Source organism: Aythya fuligula, chromosome 2 (assembly GCF_009819795.1).
Source record: "Aythya fuligula isolate bAytFul2 chromosome 2, bAytFul2.pri, whole genome shotgun sequence".
NCBI classification, from domain to species: Eukaryota; Metazoa; Chordata; class Aves; order Anseriformes; family Anatidae; genus Aythya; species Aythya fuligula.
In genome coordinates this window covers 9333839-9349636 of record NC_045560.1, presented here as the reverse complement: position 1 = coordinate 9349636, position 15798 = coordinate 9333839, and the positions used below count along the sequence as shown (strand labels likewise).

The 15798-nt window shown below is 37.0% G+C and overlaps 1 protein-coding gene across 1 annotated transcript; it reads right to left on the bottom strand.

The window, feature by feature from the left end:
• Positions 1-222: 222 nt before the first annotated feature.
• Positions 223-14716, bottom strand: RNF32 (ring finger protein 32). Its single transcript, XM_032183376.1, has 8 exons — positions 14693-14716; positions 13912-14176; positions 9342-9484; positions 7618-7650; positions 7055-7179; positions 6731-6839; positions 865-1029; positions 223-462 (listed from the first exon to the last, which is right to left on the bottom strand). The coding sequence occupies exons 1-8, from the start codon at positions 14714-14716 to the stop codon at positions 223-225; spliced, it is 1104 nt and encodes a 367-aa protein (XP_032039267.1).
• Positions 14717-15798: the final 1082 nt, after the last annotated feature.

Sequence of the window (15798 nt, the reverse complement as noted above, 5' to 3'; positions counted from 1 at the left end):
GCTGAGACCAAAGGTGAAACTGAATATAAAAGTGAAGCAACAGCACCCTTCTAACTTTTATTTCTCTAAATACAAAGTGAATACCATAGTACATACAAAAACTGTTTGTTCTTGAAAGATCTGGATCTGAAAAGGCTCCAGAGTTAGAAGTACACGTGTTGTCACCTATTTTTATGAGGACGTTCATACAGATCTTATATTTTATGAGGACGTTCATACAGATCAACATTTGAGGACCTTCTTTTGGTAATATGAGCGACATAAAGGACAAATATGCCGTACTCCCAAGGAAAACTCTTCAAATGCTTGAAGACAGGTATGATGAAACAGATGTGAACAAGAAAGCAGAACAGCCTGTCGTGAAAACTGATTGCTGTTACCAGAAAGGATGCTGGCAGGTTGAGAAGTCGAACTGAGTGGCATGATACAGATAGGACAGTCAACTATTTCCTGCCGCAATGCCTAAGTAAACAAAATAAAAACAAAAAATCCTGTAGAGTGATAAAAGTAATAGAATATAAATATATCAAGATTGCTAATTAGGTTTATCAAAATACAGTAGTCAAAATTCGAACATTCTAAGAATATTTTCACTCAATTTTGTCTACAGTCACTTTGGGCTATTTAATGGAATAAAAGAGATGCTGCTGAAGCATGAGTAAATCTCTGAACTGTAAAATTTTTTTTTTTTTTTTAAAAAAAGATCCCTGATTTGGAACAGATATTAAAAACCCACAAAACTATAACAAAAAAAAAAAATCAAGAAAATCTCAGTGGTGCTGAAGATCTCTGTGCCTTAAAAGAGCAAAAACATTATGATTGCAGAACTTGCTTGTTTGTTTGAAACCAAGAAAGCCAACCAACCTGCATCTGGATCTTCTCCCAGTCATTTTCACTTACAAATATTTCTTTTTCTTCCACCTGCTGAAACACATCTCGACTTGCAGCTATAGTGGAATCTATCTCAGCAAAAAATTTATCTAGGTTTATGTCGTAAGAACTCAACAGGCAACTGCTGATCTGTTGAACCTGAAAGGAAAAGTGACTCCTGTTAGACCTGGAGTTGCTTATGAGCAGTTTGTATGTGGAATTATCAGCTCTTGGACAAGGGGTCTGATTAGCTGCATGATCTCAGGAATCTTGTTGCGATTTTAGCTGGTGTCCACTGCAGATTTAAAGGTTAGGAATATCAAGTCCCCAGCCACTACTGATGGACTATTATACTATGGAGAAATAAACACAGTTTTGAATGAACTTTCTGAAGATAGACGTAGCATTCTTAACCCATTGGGTGGAGCAGAGATAGTACAGCTGTGTTGTAGCGAAAGATTGTATAGAAATTTCTCTTGTTGCTACCACACTATCTGGAAGGTCTATAGGGAGTCACAGAAGCTTTAGGCTTGGCTGTGGAGACTCTGCCTGTAAATAGTTAAAGCAGTTTTGCGAAGCACTGCCTGGTCATGTTACAGGTGTTGGAATGTGACCCTTCCTCTCCATACATTTCCTTTGAGTGAAAACTCAATAGAAAAACAGTGAGCCATCTTTTCAGGGAGGAAGGGGTGGGAAGCGAGGGGTGAGGTAGTAGGAGTTGTCAAGGTCAGATACCTCAATGGTGCCTGAACACTTTCTTATGGCTTCATTTTACTCCTTTGGCAGCTTTTTATATTAGGACATGCTCCCTTACAACTGCTAAAGGTGACCTTTCATAGCATACATCAGAATATTCAAGGCAAAGTTTTCTAGACCTGAGGGACACAAGAAGCCAAATCCCTCCTCTGCCTGCACTACACTCCCCCAAACGTAAAGAACCAACAAAAAAGAAAAAAAAATCACCATAGAAACCAGCCAACCAAAAGCCTATCTGAAAAGCTCACTTAATGCTCTAAGTTATCATTCAAACTCTGAAACTCTCGTTTCTTTCTTGAACATGAAAAAAAACATAATAGCAGTTTTTAATAATATCATCACATAATGCACAAGTATGAGAATGTGTTCCAGTGAAACTTTTTTTTTTTTCTCTCAATAGAGACTTCAAGGAGACAAATATTAGAAGTGGCCAGATAAGAGAAATCATGAAAACTATCACACAAGACAAGTCATTTGGTTCTTGCTGTTAGCTTTGATGCTGTGTATTTTTTTTTTTTAATTTTACAGTTTAATTCAGTGATAGATGAGATCTATTATGACTTGCTGTATTTGCAAATGATCTCTAGCACAACAGCATATTGAAAAAGGATGTATCCACCTGTCAGTGCCAATTGGGCTTAGCTACAGTGTTACATGATGCTGATGTGTGAACTTAGTGTAACTAAACAAAAATGAAATCCCTCTGAGCCCCCCTGCGTGGTGTATGCATGTTAATCACAGCGTGATATGAAACGAAGCAGTACTTTATGAATTTTGTGGGAGAAATTCTATATCTAGCAAAGAGCAGATGGGTAATCTTGTGCTTCCTTCATGATTGCTCACCGACAAGAAAGCAAAAAGTAATTCTGTTCCATGCAAACACACACACTGACCTTTAGTGGTATGTGTAAAACAAAAAATAAACAAACAAAAATCCCACCACAGGCCTCCTTCAATATTTACACTACGTGGTTTCCAAACAATCCCAAGTAATGACCGAGACGTGAAATACCAATGCACTACGCTTAATCAGAGTTGGTCTTTGATGGCTTGAGGTGATTATATATTTAATAAAACTACTAGGAATGTCACTGCTTAATCTGAACTGTTGTTACCTAAGTTCTAAAACTGGATCTGCTTTGGTCCTGATTTATGCTCAGTCTTCATTTATGTCAGTATCAAACTTGAACAAACCTGAATTGTTTTCACAAGAAAGCTAGGGCAGTGGGAAGCTAGAGCAACCATGAAGATGCTTTATCTTTCACTGAGAGCCTCTCAGGACCCAAAATTTGAGGGAAAACCACCACATTTTGACTTGGCCCTGGTCCAGTGTCTATTTCTGTGAATCTGAGAGCAACACAAACAGCATGTGGTCAGCTCCAGGACTCAGTCTGTCTTTGTGAACTACAGTACTACTTGACAGACCGCTGAGGAAAATTAACCAACAATGGAAGCAGAAAGCAGGAGGCAGAGAAAGTGGCTGGGATTGCATTAAACTAAGTAGTGTCCGCTTTCTTTCTGTGCCTGCACTGTTTGATCCCTTTTCCCTCAGCAGGGAGAAGCCCTCCACTTCTGAGCTTGAACTTGTGTTTCTCTAGCCCATTTCACTAAATGATCCTGAGAGTCCCCCTCATGAGCTTCCTTGCACAGAAACTGTAAAAATAGAGGAAAATTCCTGCCTAAGACAGCGTTCTATTAAGTTCCCCTGCTGCTAAGATACTATCTGCTTTGAGCTACTCCTGTATTTTCTGCAGCATGACCTGACCCAACCCATATTCATCAATCAGCAAATAGAGTCCAGGTTTGGGAAGGAAAAAAATGCAACAAATATAACTCAAATTTTATGTTAACTAGCAAAACAGTACTGTCAAAATGTACAGAAAGGAATAAGCATTTTGTATAAATTGTTAGTGTTATATTGTGTTCTAACATTTAAATATTCAATCTTGCTGTGTCCTACTGCATAACGTGGAATACATTTTTTTTCCCAGATCTGAAACTAATAGAATTTATTTCTGAAAATGCTATGCTAGTGTATTTCATCTGTGACATCTTAAAACTTGAATAGCATGGCATAAACAGAATATTTGAAATACTCTGTCGATATGCAGAACTACATCAGTCATCTGTACAGAAGCACAAGACTATGATAAAATAAAATGACAAAACAAAGCACCGATGTGAACTTTGTCCACAGGGAAGCCTTTTTAAGTGATCCAATGTCTGCAAATTGCTTACTAATGTGTTGACTTATGGCAACCCTCAAAAGTAAAATGAAAAGGCTGGAATTTACAGCATATCAATGAATCAGTTGATAAGCTTTTACTGGTTTAATATCCTCCTCATTTTGCTGCTTGGAGCCACTTCAAGTTAGCAACAGAATGTTTACCATCTCCATGTGATAAAGGAAGTCAAACGACTAAACAAATTCCAGGACCATTATACTGTTTGGTGAGATTTAAATTAAAATCGTTGGGAGAAATCACGTGGAGGGGGAGGAAGAAACTAAAGCCAGCTACACCATTTCACAGTGACTTACCTTGCTTCCTAAACAATGGTCAACATATTTAGCAAAGCTGGAGATAATGCAATGCATTTGAAAAGATTTCATTGCATCAATAAAAGGCTATACCACAATTAAATGACATACACAAGTGACATTTATAGAAAGGATCAAAGAAATTCACTACCTAACATGCTGAAGCAACACCCTACTTTCTGCATATACCAGTGCTAAAAAAGCAGCATTGTTTGGATTCTGGCCTTTCTTATCTCCTTTGATCTAGATTATTAAAAAATCCAATCATAGGTGTAATAAGGGCTACTGTATGACCCTGAAACAAGTAATGTATGTCCTTCTAGAACTAATATTTCAGACATCATTTTTTATTTTGTGATATTTATTTAAGAGTATGAAACTTGACATTTAACCTTTGCCATCCTTCCAGAAGAGGAAGGGTTATTAAAATTTTGATTTTTTTCCAGTTGTGATGCTGTTTGATTATGCTAACATTTAGGAAGTGACATTTTAAAAGCACAGCACAAGCTTGAGAGGCAAAATTTATTTTAGAAAAGCTTTTTAGCTTCTGGAAATGGATAGCTCCTTGTGAAAAATTTCTTTAGTGTTTTCATCAACCAACACTTAAAAGTATAAGAGCTAACAGTAGGAAAACTCATCTACAATTCCCACTTGAGAGCCACTAAGAAAAATGGATGTATATCCTTTAATTGTAATTGGTACTGAATTAATTTAAACCTGGCTAATCCATATAAGAAGACTTTATAAGTTTATTCTTATTAGAAGGTGAAGAATTAGTTCCCATTTTGTTCTCTGCAAAAACCTGAAGTGGTATGTATGAGAATTATTTCTTAATGCTGAAAACTATACGTGAACAAAATCTTAAAGGAAGATTATCCCATGGTTTACTATCATCTGATAAAATGTGAGCAGTTTTATCCATTTGTTTCTTCCTAAAACTGTTATCTAACATAAGGTCTCTAAAAGCTAGCCCATTGTAGGTAGCTTAATAGACAACTACTGCAGACATCTGAAGTTTTGGTGAGGAAAAAAAATATAACAAATAGCAGCCAGCTATTTCAGCACATTTAGAAGCTTTCTTCAGCTTCCCATTACTGAGATGTTGTGTGTAATTAAGCATGGTGTCTTGATCTCACAGAAGGTTGATAACCTTGTTGGGAAAGAGGCATTCCCCGGTCCTCCATGCAAGAAAATCTGTTTCTGTTTTCTGTTCTCATCATGCTACTTGAGGACAGTCACAAGCCACCAAAGTATTCACTTCTTCTAAACTTAAACGTTTAAGCACTTCCACATGTAATGTTAGCTTTCTTCAGTTACCCCCATTTTTTTTTTTTTTTCCATTAGCAAAGGACTTTGCATTGACTACAAGGCAGTACAACAACCATTGAACTGTCTCCATAGCCAGGCTGAGAGCAGTATTTTGTCTCCCATAGCCACCGGCACCACAGAAGCAGAACAGTGCTATCAGTTTTGTTGTAACAGTCTGCAAGATGATCTGTAGGGTACCCATCATACATAAATATCATACATAATACAGCCAGAGAGGGTCCCTGCATCCAAAACTGTGCTCTAGCGGTATACAACCAAGTAAGTGCGGCAAACAATGAAAGGATAGGCAGTAAGAAGCCTTCCTCTATAAGCAGTCTTCTATTTGAATACAGTAGTGATTAAAAAACCAACCAACCAACCATCAACAAAAAATAAACCAGAATGATTCAAGTATTGGTTTAAACCTACCACTGATTTAGCTTGCAATGCAGGTAAGAGTATTTTCCTTGTTGTAAGCACTAGCTATGCTGAAATTCATGTCTTGATTGATCAGGCCTATTGATCAGGCCATTTGATAACCTGGACTGGAAAATGGCATATCTTGCTGCCTGAGGGATGGGTTGGTAATTGCACACCAGAGTGGTTTTTGTACTGAAAAGTTGAGTTGGACTGGCTGTTATTAAACTGGGGGAAGGTGGGAAGTTGGCAAAGAACTTGAGGATTGCAGCTGCATGCTTGAAGGGATGCAGGGTCACTGCAAAATCCTTGTACCTGATATGGCCTAATTTGTATGGGGTCAGGACCCCAATTTATTATAGTCCGACTTGCATTTGAGCAGAAGTTAGAGAAGCGTGAATCTACATGATGGAACTATCCAGGTCTGTGCTGAGTGAAGAAATTCTGGGACTGCAGAGAGGATATGATTGTTTATGCATTTGTTTGTTTCTCCCCTTACTATACTGGCGCGCGGAAAAGACTCCACAACCATAAATACCCCCTCATGGGAAACAGATTACTGTGACTTATCAGAAATGGAAGGGAAATAGAGACTCATAAAAACCCTTGTTGATGTTGGCCAAGGCAAAAGGCAGGCCTTGAATTATTTTCTCTGATTTTTACCTTGAAAAGAGGGTGGCGTGAAGAGACTAACAGAACAACACAGTGTTTCCAATGCTGCTTGCTTGGCATGAGCGACAAGGAATAAATGAAAAGGTAGAGAGCAGATACTCAAGAGTTTTGATTTAAGGGAGTTTAATCACATCAAAGAAATGGACCACAGAAGCAAGTCCAACATACCTTTTCCTCAAAGAACTGTTTTCTTAGTTTGCTGTCTTTAGGAGGCACTGTTTTTCTCAAGTTTTTGTACCATTTTCTAACAATATATCCCCTCCAGGACGCTTGAATTCTGTAAGAAAAAGGATTGTTCAAGAAGAGGAAAATTAAATTTATATAGTTTTGCTATTTACGTGAAACAATCATTTTACATTGTTTCCCCCAAACATTAACTTTTGTAGTGCATTCATTCTGTCTAGTTTCTTATTCAAGTTTTAACAAATTTGGAACATTATTTGGAAATAAGTTTTGTCCAGTGATGATGCCTCTAGCATAAGTAAGGCTTACCTAATAACACACTTTATTTTATACAAGCGTGCCCCATCATGTATTACTCTGGTCTGGTACTGCTTTTTCCTACACATAGGACAAGACTTTTTACCTGTAAATTTTTCAAAGGCTTTCAGGCATGCCTGAAAAAAAAAAGCAATTAATTACAATATATTTGATATCATTGAAACAGGTGAAACAGGTCAGATTACAGAATGTAAAAGCTTCATGCAACAATCTATGAAAACTGTACAAAATGTTTATTTTTATAATTAAAATATTAGAGAAATTTGGAAATGTAAATATATTCCTATGATTTATTTTTTTTAAATTAAGCTATTCCTGTTTTGTATACAAATGCATAACTCAGTTACAAACTATGATTTCCCATACAGCTTTGAATAGATAATAAATGGAGTGAAGGGCCTCATCATAAAATAGCATAAAATTTAATTTCTTACTGTAAGAATCCAGAAACAAAATTATTTCTCAAGATTATATTTAATTCATTAAGATATTCACTTAAGTAGTTTAAAACATGTATTATATATGTTTGAACTGTTAAACAAATGAATACTCACTTTATGGAATACATGGGAACATGAAAGCAGCACCTATTTTTCAAAGGAACAAAAACACAAGACTTAAAGCCATTATAAATGCTGAAAAGAAAAGAACATTGACAAAAATTCTGACTGCCTGAAAGGTTATCACTTTCTTTCTGTGATTATTGCATCTGGTGAAAATAAAATTAGTCTTCTATACAAATTACTTAATAGAGAACAGCTTAAACCAATTTGTGAATTTTTGCATTGACAACACATGGAGTGGCAGAAAGTAAGAAATGCCAACTGCCATTGACTTGAGCAAAAGATTATGAAACAAGTACTTAAAATGAAAGCTGATTATTTTTTTCCCTTTCCCCCACAAAGACGTTAAATTTCAAGAAGTGATATACATCAAATGCAGCATTTCACATGTACAAAAAAAAAAAAAAAAAAAAAAAAAAAGAGAGAGAGAGAAAGCATGTTCACAGGCTACAAGAAAACTTCACCTTTATCTGACCTAAATTCCCACCAAATGCTGATGATCTCCATCCTGACAAAAGATACAGAGTTGGACAAAAAAGGCAGTTGGCTCTTAGGGGAAGGAAAAACTGGGAAAGGAGTGAAAACCAGAACAAGTAGTGTGCACTATTGAGCTCGCAAACACAAAAGGATTAATGGCTAGCAGCCAGCTGAAGGAAAAGCTTTCAGATACAGTGGCTTTTTTCCCTTGAGGGATGAAAGCTAACGAAACACTGAGGACAAAAAGAATTCCAGAGGCATTTCCCTTTTTGTGCCAAATCTAAAGTAACCTTCTTAATGAGTGCTGTCTTTTGCTCTCTCTTGTCAAGCTTTAGACTTCTAGGTAGCCAGAAATTGGCAGAATGGTCTTTTGCCAGATCCATCCCACCTGTCTTTGGACAATTGTACACCTCCAGTTAATGTTGAAGTAAAAGGAAGCAAACCCCCTCCATTTAAGGTTATTAAAGACCTTGATTCACATCACAGGCTTGACTGTAAAAAATCTTAAAGGAAAACAAATTAAAAAGAGGGAAAAGGTAGAAAAGAAACACCCTGAAACACACTGTGGAAAGAAACTTGCAAGCAGTTCAGGTAATTCTTCTAATTACCATCACCGCCTCTCTGGAGCTGCACTCCTCTTCAATCAGTCACCTGTCCCTTTTGCTTAACATTTTCAAGATGATACATGAGAGAATCTAATAAAGCATGATGCTACACACATGGCCACCAAGGTAAAATGCAAGCGTTCATTCAGATAACCGAAGTAAATGATGGAATGGCATTAAGGGCACACCTACTTCCATTTTCCACATAGAAATGACTATTGAATTAAACTACAAAGTAATAAAACTTGTGAGAAAACAAAACATATCTGAAATTGTTTAATTAGCGAATATTTACCATTCTGATGAGCAAAGGATAAGATCAGATACAACAGGAGTTAAAACGGAGCAAAAAATAGCCTATATTTGCTTTGCAAGAGCAGACAAAAATTGCTGACTGCCTTCTCCTCTACTATCATAACCTCATCAGTGATCAAACACTACCAACCTTTCTCTAACATCTCATTTCCAAAATACTTTCAGAGTAGGCTGATAATAGCTAGGTCCAGCTATTAAATACTAAATGGTGTCTTAAGGTTGACCTTTTAATTTCCTTCCTTTCCTCCTCCACCTAATGAGTCTTAGCCGTAACTCTGGAAAATCTTAATTAAATTGTGTAGTGCACAGATAATGTACCTGAGGCTGAAGTGCAAACTCTTCCCTGCATATTGCACAAGGCTGTATGGAATCCCCATGCTGTATGGATCTCTGCTTTATTTTTGCCCATTCTTCAGCAGTTAGTGGCAAGGAAGGGGGCTCAACTAGTCCTAATTTCTGAGCTGCAGACAGCAAAAAGAACAAATCACTGGATAATGCCCACTGGCAGATGCAGACAATGGCTTTTCTGCATATGAAATTCATTGATAATGCATTTATTTAAAAATACTTATACAAATACTTCAAATAAATTTATCATCAAACAAACTACTGGCGGGCAACATACCTCCTACTATTAGCTAGCTATTTTCTAATTTTGGAACTTCTTTCAATTACAGGATTTATATAGGAATTTTAAAAATGTAAACTTATTTGCTAAGTAATATGAATTTGATAGCTGTTCACAGCTATTAAGATGGGGATAATTAACTAGACAATGTAACAAAGCACAATAACATAATTTCAAAATCTAAGTATAAACAAGATTGGGAATTCATTTCTAAAGGTTTCTTTAACATTACATGATGGTATTCTTGAAATAAAATGAAACATGGATGAAAAAGTATATTAAAAATTGGTGGTGAAAAATGCTGAAGTGTGGTATGACTGTGATGGATGCAAGAGAAGGAGCTTAATAAAAGAAAAGAGATGGTTACTGGACACCAATGACAGTGACTTTTGTCGCAGGTCACCAGTGACAGTGACTTCTAATAGATGATCTAGTCAATTTCAAACAGTAACTGCGAGGTGCTTTCCTGAACATCCACAACAAATCTCAGATTCTCAAAGGAGGAATTAATGAAAATACTTTCAATATTTCCAACCCCACAAATGTCAGGTAAGAGCCAGGATCAGTATTCCAGCACTATACCAAATATACTATTTGGTACAGCAAAGAATAGACCTTTGTCATCTTTTGAGACCAGAGTAAGCAGTTTATGAGAACTGATTACAGTCAGTAGAGGAATGCTCTAGGTATGTGTAATAAGGCAAAACACAAGTCCATGACAGGGCATCAATGGCATTTGCTAAAATCAGAAAGGAAGAGGAACATGGAAGGAAAGAAGAGGAATAATCAGAATCCAAGCTGATCATGCCTACCTGGGAGCTTTAGTTGTAAACGGGAAGGGTCAACACTTTCATTCATACCAGAGAATGGATCCTACCAAAATCTTTGCATAGACCTTCTTTATAGCTTCAAACATACACAACAAATTTGATTTAATATCTTAGAACAACTGGATGGCTTTGAGATTTCAAGGAGTGTCAGCGTACTTTGGAACTACTTGGAAAGTCCTTTCTGCACCTAAGGTTTGGTTCACGGGCACACCACCTTGTTACTTCTGTCGCCCTTGTAAAGGTATCAAGCCAAATGTCAACCATGCATGTTTTGCAATGCATATAAACCTAAGTATCAAACGAAAATTTGAAGCAATACCATAAATTACATTGGTGGTCATATATGAAATGTCTTAGCTTAGAAACACTTTCTGTTCCCAGACAACTTGATACCCGAACACGATGGCAGCACCTCCACACGTGAGGAGGGGAGCTCACAGCTCTGTCTGCAGGCTATGGGCTACAGTTCAAACCACTCAGTCTCAAGCAGCACTGTACATATATGCAGCACTATATTTTCCAAACGTAAAATATATTTTAACAATATGTATCATTGTCTTTCAATTCTGGTGCAATAAAATGCACTCATCTGGTGATATTGGTGGTGAAAAATAATGTGAGCTTGAAGAGAGCTATGAAAGACCCTACAAACTTTAGATGCTATGTTCATCTATGGTCAGAATATGTATTTGACTTAAAGCTTATGCATGAATTGCTGAAAGTGGCATCTGAGTGGCGAAAAAAGTTCTAACCAGGTGCTTTCTCTCTTGAAGAGTACATGCTGCACAGACCATCCAATCCTTGAGGAGCACATGGTGCTCAGATCAGTGTGTTTCTGCTACAAAAGAGGAATCAGATTATAAAATACATGATAAAAGTTCTAGTAAAAACATATATCAAATTTCATCTGACAGTAATACCTAAGAGTATCAGTGAATAAATAAGGAAACAGGATCCCACTTTGATAGTCCAATATACACAGTGCCAGTTTTTATGATGACAAAAACTGGATATACAGGGAGTGAACAACATAGCAAACCAGTCACAGCATGAAAGACAGTATCACAACACAAAAAATGCCTACCCTTGATTTTCTTCCAAGCACTGTGGTCAGAGACTGTTTTAGGGAAGACAATGAGATGGCTTTGTGGAAAGCCGTTTGTATACGCCCGGGGTAAAAAAAAAAAGCTTATTAAAAACTTTCACAAGTGGATGATTAAAGCTGCCAAATAGGAAGAGATTGGAGGCAAAACCTAACTTCTAAATAATATAAACCAGATGGGATATTTGTGAGGGACAGGTTATACAGGTGCTTAGAAGGAAAGCTTTTATACAACGTAGTTGATGAAGGAAAACTGGCAGCAGGACACACAAGAAGTGATATGCGGTTGATGCAAATGGCTCTGTGAAGATATTCTTGAAACACCACTTAGAATAAATATAAGTAATGAAAGCCTACCTTTATCACAGCTCAAGACATCCAAGAGTTTTCAGCCTTATGCGTCATTTACAAGCTCAACCTATCTAGTGACACACCCATTTTACATCTGAGTTATTTATGTTCAAATGAACATTAGCAAAGTGATTATATACAGTAACCTCCAAACCATTATGATTAGCTTTTAGGACTCAAGCCCCTGTTGAGAAAAAAATTAATGATAGAAGCCTGTTTGAGACCCACAAACTTGAGAAGAGAAAACTGTATTCAACTATGTTGAATACATTTGTTGTTTCACAACTGTAAGGTTTAAAATGAACAATTCTTAAAAAAGAGAAAGCTTAATATAAGCATTGTAAATTCATGAGAGATTATAGGTGAAAATACTAATAAGCAAAACACAGAAACAATTGCAATGACTTCTTAAAATCTTTCAGCACATTCTTTGAATCACTTGCACAAACATTCATATGGGACCTCTCAGTCAATGCTGCGATTTAAAGAGAAAATACTTCGTCTTTCTTATAATTGCAGAGAACATGCTCACACTTGGGCTGCATTTTTTCACAACCTTTAGCTTCCATAATCACTCATTATTTATATTTGCCTTAACCCCAGTACTTCTCTGCTTTTCTTCTCCCTCCCCCCCCCATTCTCTCCTCTTTCAAATTCCTCTTCAAACGGAACCAAAGAAAAAACCCTCTCATCTTTAGAAGTATAACCAAGCAAACATACTAATAATAATCTAGTCTTACTACCTTTGTCCTATCACTTGTTACACTCGCTTGTTGTGTATTATCTTAAGTTACCCTCTTAACCTTCAGCTGATTCCAAAAGGCAGATGCCTGTGCTTGTATGGAGCCTCATTGATTTACATGGTTCTCTTTAGAGCTGGGACTACTGTGACAGTTACTACAGCAAAGGCAACATGATCTTCAGGGAGGCCTGGGGGCATTTTTATGAAACAGAATAAATAAAACAATTATTAATGATGATGAAAGTTTATTATGCTTAAAAGTGTAAACTGTTGAGCTGGAAGATTCTTTCAGACAAGTGTAATCAAGGCGGCAAAAAGGATGGAGACAAGATGTTCATGGTAAGAATACTGTAGAAACCTTTAGAAAGGGACAAGAGAAAATGGAAACTGACCACTGTGAAGCACATCTGGATTCCTGGTCTGCTAAGATGCTCCATGGCTATGTTTTTTTTTTTTTTTTTTTTTTTTTTTAAGCAATATTATCTGTCACTGCTCTACAACTGTATTATTATAATACTATTTAAAAGTGAGTTTTCTCACCAGGCATCATTCCAAGCCCTCACATCTGTGACTTTTATCTTGCTGCATGTTTGCTTCCAAATTTGAAAAAGGTATTTAACTACAGGTGTTAATTCTTCCTGGGTTTAGCCCCAGGACCATTGTAAAAACAAACCTTTTTAACTTTGAGTAAAGGTGGGTATACATTAACACAGAATATATTTAACGCAGCAGTAGTAAATGTCTTTTTACTGAATAAGGAATAAAAGAAACAATTTCAAATAGACATAAAAATTATCTTATTAGTAATACATTATCCCAAATAAATACAATATCCACTTAACTGATGATTTATTTGAGAATATAAGGTAATGAAAGTTATGATAGTCAATACAGAAAACTTTTTAAAAAAGTGTAAGAGACTAGAATTTTTCTTCCTCAAGATGCACTAGTTGTCATAATGCACCTTCATTGCATTTTAGGTTTTAATAGGTTTTAATACATTTCAGATATGAAGATGCATTCAAGACACCAATGACGATTTCATTGTTTAAATGACCGTTTACAAAATGGCCTAAATAGCTGGCTATGACATATCTGAAAAACAAGACTTTATGCTGTCTAGCACTGAATAATCTTATTGAATGGGAAATTTAGCTTCCTCATTTTAGTTTATTTTAAATAAAATGAAAGAATTAATGAATCTGAATATAATATATTATATATATTAGGTTTACCTAACGTTAGACGGGGAGGATTGGGATCAAGCACATACTCCCTTTCTGCATCTTCTTTATTTTTGTGGTGAGTGCTCTTTTTTCGTAGTCCAGTATCTATTACTGCTTTGGCCATCTCTTTGTTCACAGGTTTGTAAATGTTCCTGATATTCCTTGACTTAAAAGGATCTGCTAATGAAAGATCCTGGAGCTGATGACTGTGTATTATATGATCCTGTAAAGCAACTGCAGAAACTGCCATCCCCTCTCGTTCAGAAAAGTGGCTCTAGAAAGAAAAAAAATCTTCTATAGCTATTATTGTAAATGAATTAAAAAGATAAAATACCAATTTAAATGAAATTCTGCTCTTAGCCAATGTTTTTGCATGTGCATAAAAGTCTTTGACTTTTATGCACATGCAACTCCTGTACTTGAATTCTAACATACAATTACCATAATGTGAAATCTAAGATTGATGTTTCTGACACATCCTAGTTTTTAACTTATAAAAAGTCAAATGAAATCTTTGATTTATCGTTTATATTAAATAAAATAGCAGTAATTTTTAAGTTTTAATTACTGAACCCATAATTATTATATGCAATAAACTCATTATGGACTATAAAAGTCTGGCATGCCCAAACACATTTTATTTCAATTAAAAACAATCCCAAAGGCTATCCTTGTCTTCAGAACACTGACTATAAACAAGAATATATTATTTTTATACAGGTAATGTGTTTATCTATTGCTGCATTTCTCCCCACCCTTCTACCTTACTTTAAAAGATGTGAAATCATACCTTGTAAAAACCATGACGCTCCATTGACCGTCTTTAGATGATTCTTCAAAAGTCACGTGGTTCTGTGAACAGAAATATCCAAGAACATGAATAACATTTCTCAGCAGAAACAGCCTTGCTAATACTTACAGTTTTGTTCATTTTCCCCTAGGCCTGGCAGAGGGGAAAACTTAACACTTATTCCACGCACAGAAGTTAACTCTGGGTCCATAAACAAGCCTGTGCCCCTCCCCTGTCAACCTTATCTCATCCCCAGTGTATCTCTCTCTGTGCACATATTGTTAAGCAGAACACCTTCAAAACCAGTGGTGGTAATAACAAATTTCAAGCGGACCAAGTTAAAAATACAGCTGTAGCAGTAAGTCCCATTGAACTGTTTATTGCGGACAAGTAAACCAGAGGCAGAGTGAGCAAAGACAATGTTAGCAACCCCTTCGTGGCCAACACTGCCTTCCCCCTCTGTGTGACCAAGGGAGAGCAGTGCCACCTCCATGGCCCCTCATGCCATGGTGGGACGATGCGTTGTGCCCTGCCCACCGTGGCCCCTCAGCGCCCGCCTCATGGCCAGGCCAACTCATGGCAAATATGTGCAGGCCTTGCACTGGACTTCCTTCCACTCCTTGTTACCTCTCCAACTATTTTTTACCTCATGGATCTCTCCCCACCCAGTGCCCAGTCTTTGACTCACAGTCCCCTCAGCCCGGCTGCTCTGTGTTTACCCATGGAAACCTCTGTGCACCTTGGTTGCACCTTGTTGCCTGGCAGCAAAGCAGCCCAGGGGAAGGGGGGGCAGCAAAATATTATTTATTTATTTAAAATTCAGAGCTGTTTTAACTTGTCAGGTGATAAGGGAGAAGGAAGAGGGGAAACGTTTATCTCACACCGAAGGACTTCCTTTAGCAATGGACTTTTAGTGATGCTCTCTGGCTCCTCTCAGAGCTTCCCAGCAATGGCCACAGGGCCACACAGCCCATGGCCAGTTGCTGGGGTCAGTGAGGAGCCCTGAGTAGCTGTTGGTCCACAATCTACTGGGGATAAGTTCAGTCATGAGTGGCTCCAGCCTGAGAAACATCGTTAGGGTGATTAATGTGGTAACTGTGCCCTAA

What these genes read in the sequence shown, in the direction of transcription:
- RNF32 (XM_032183376.1), bottom strand. Translation starts at nt 14,716, where the DNA reads ATGGAGCGTCATGGTTTTTACAAG. An exon ending in GTTCCCATGTATTCCATAAA is followed by an intron (nt 7,180 to 7,617) that starts GTGAGTATTCAT and finishes TTTTTTTTTCAG; the next exon opens with GCATGCCTGAAAGCCTTTGA. An exon ending in GGGAGAAGATCCAGATGCAG is followed by an intron (nt 463 to 864) that starts GTTGGTTGGCTT and finishes TTGTTTACTTAG; the next exon opens with GCATTGCGGCAGGAAATAGT.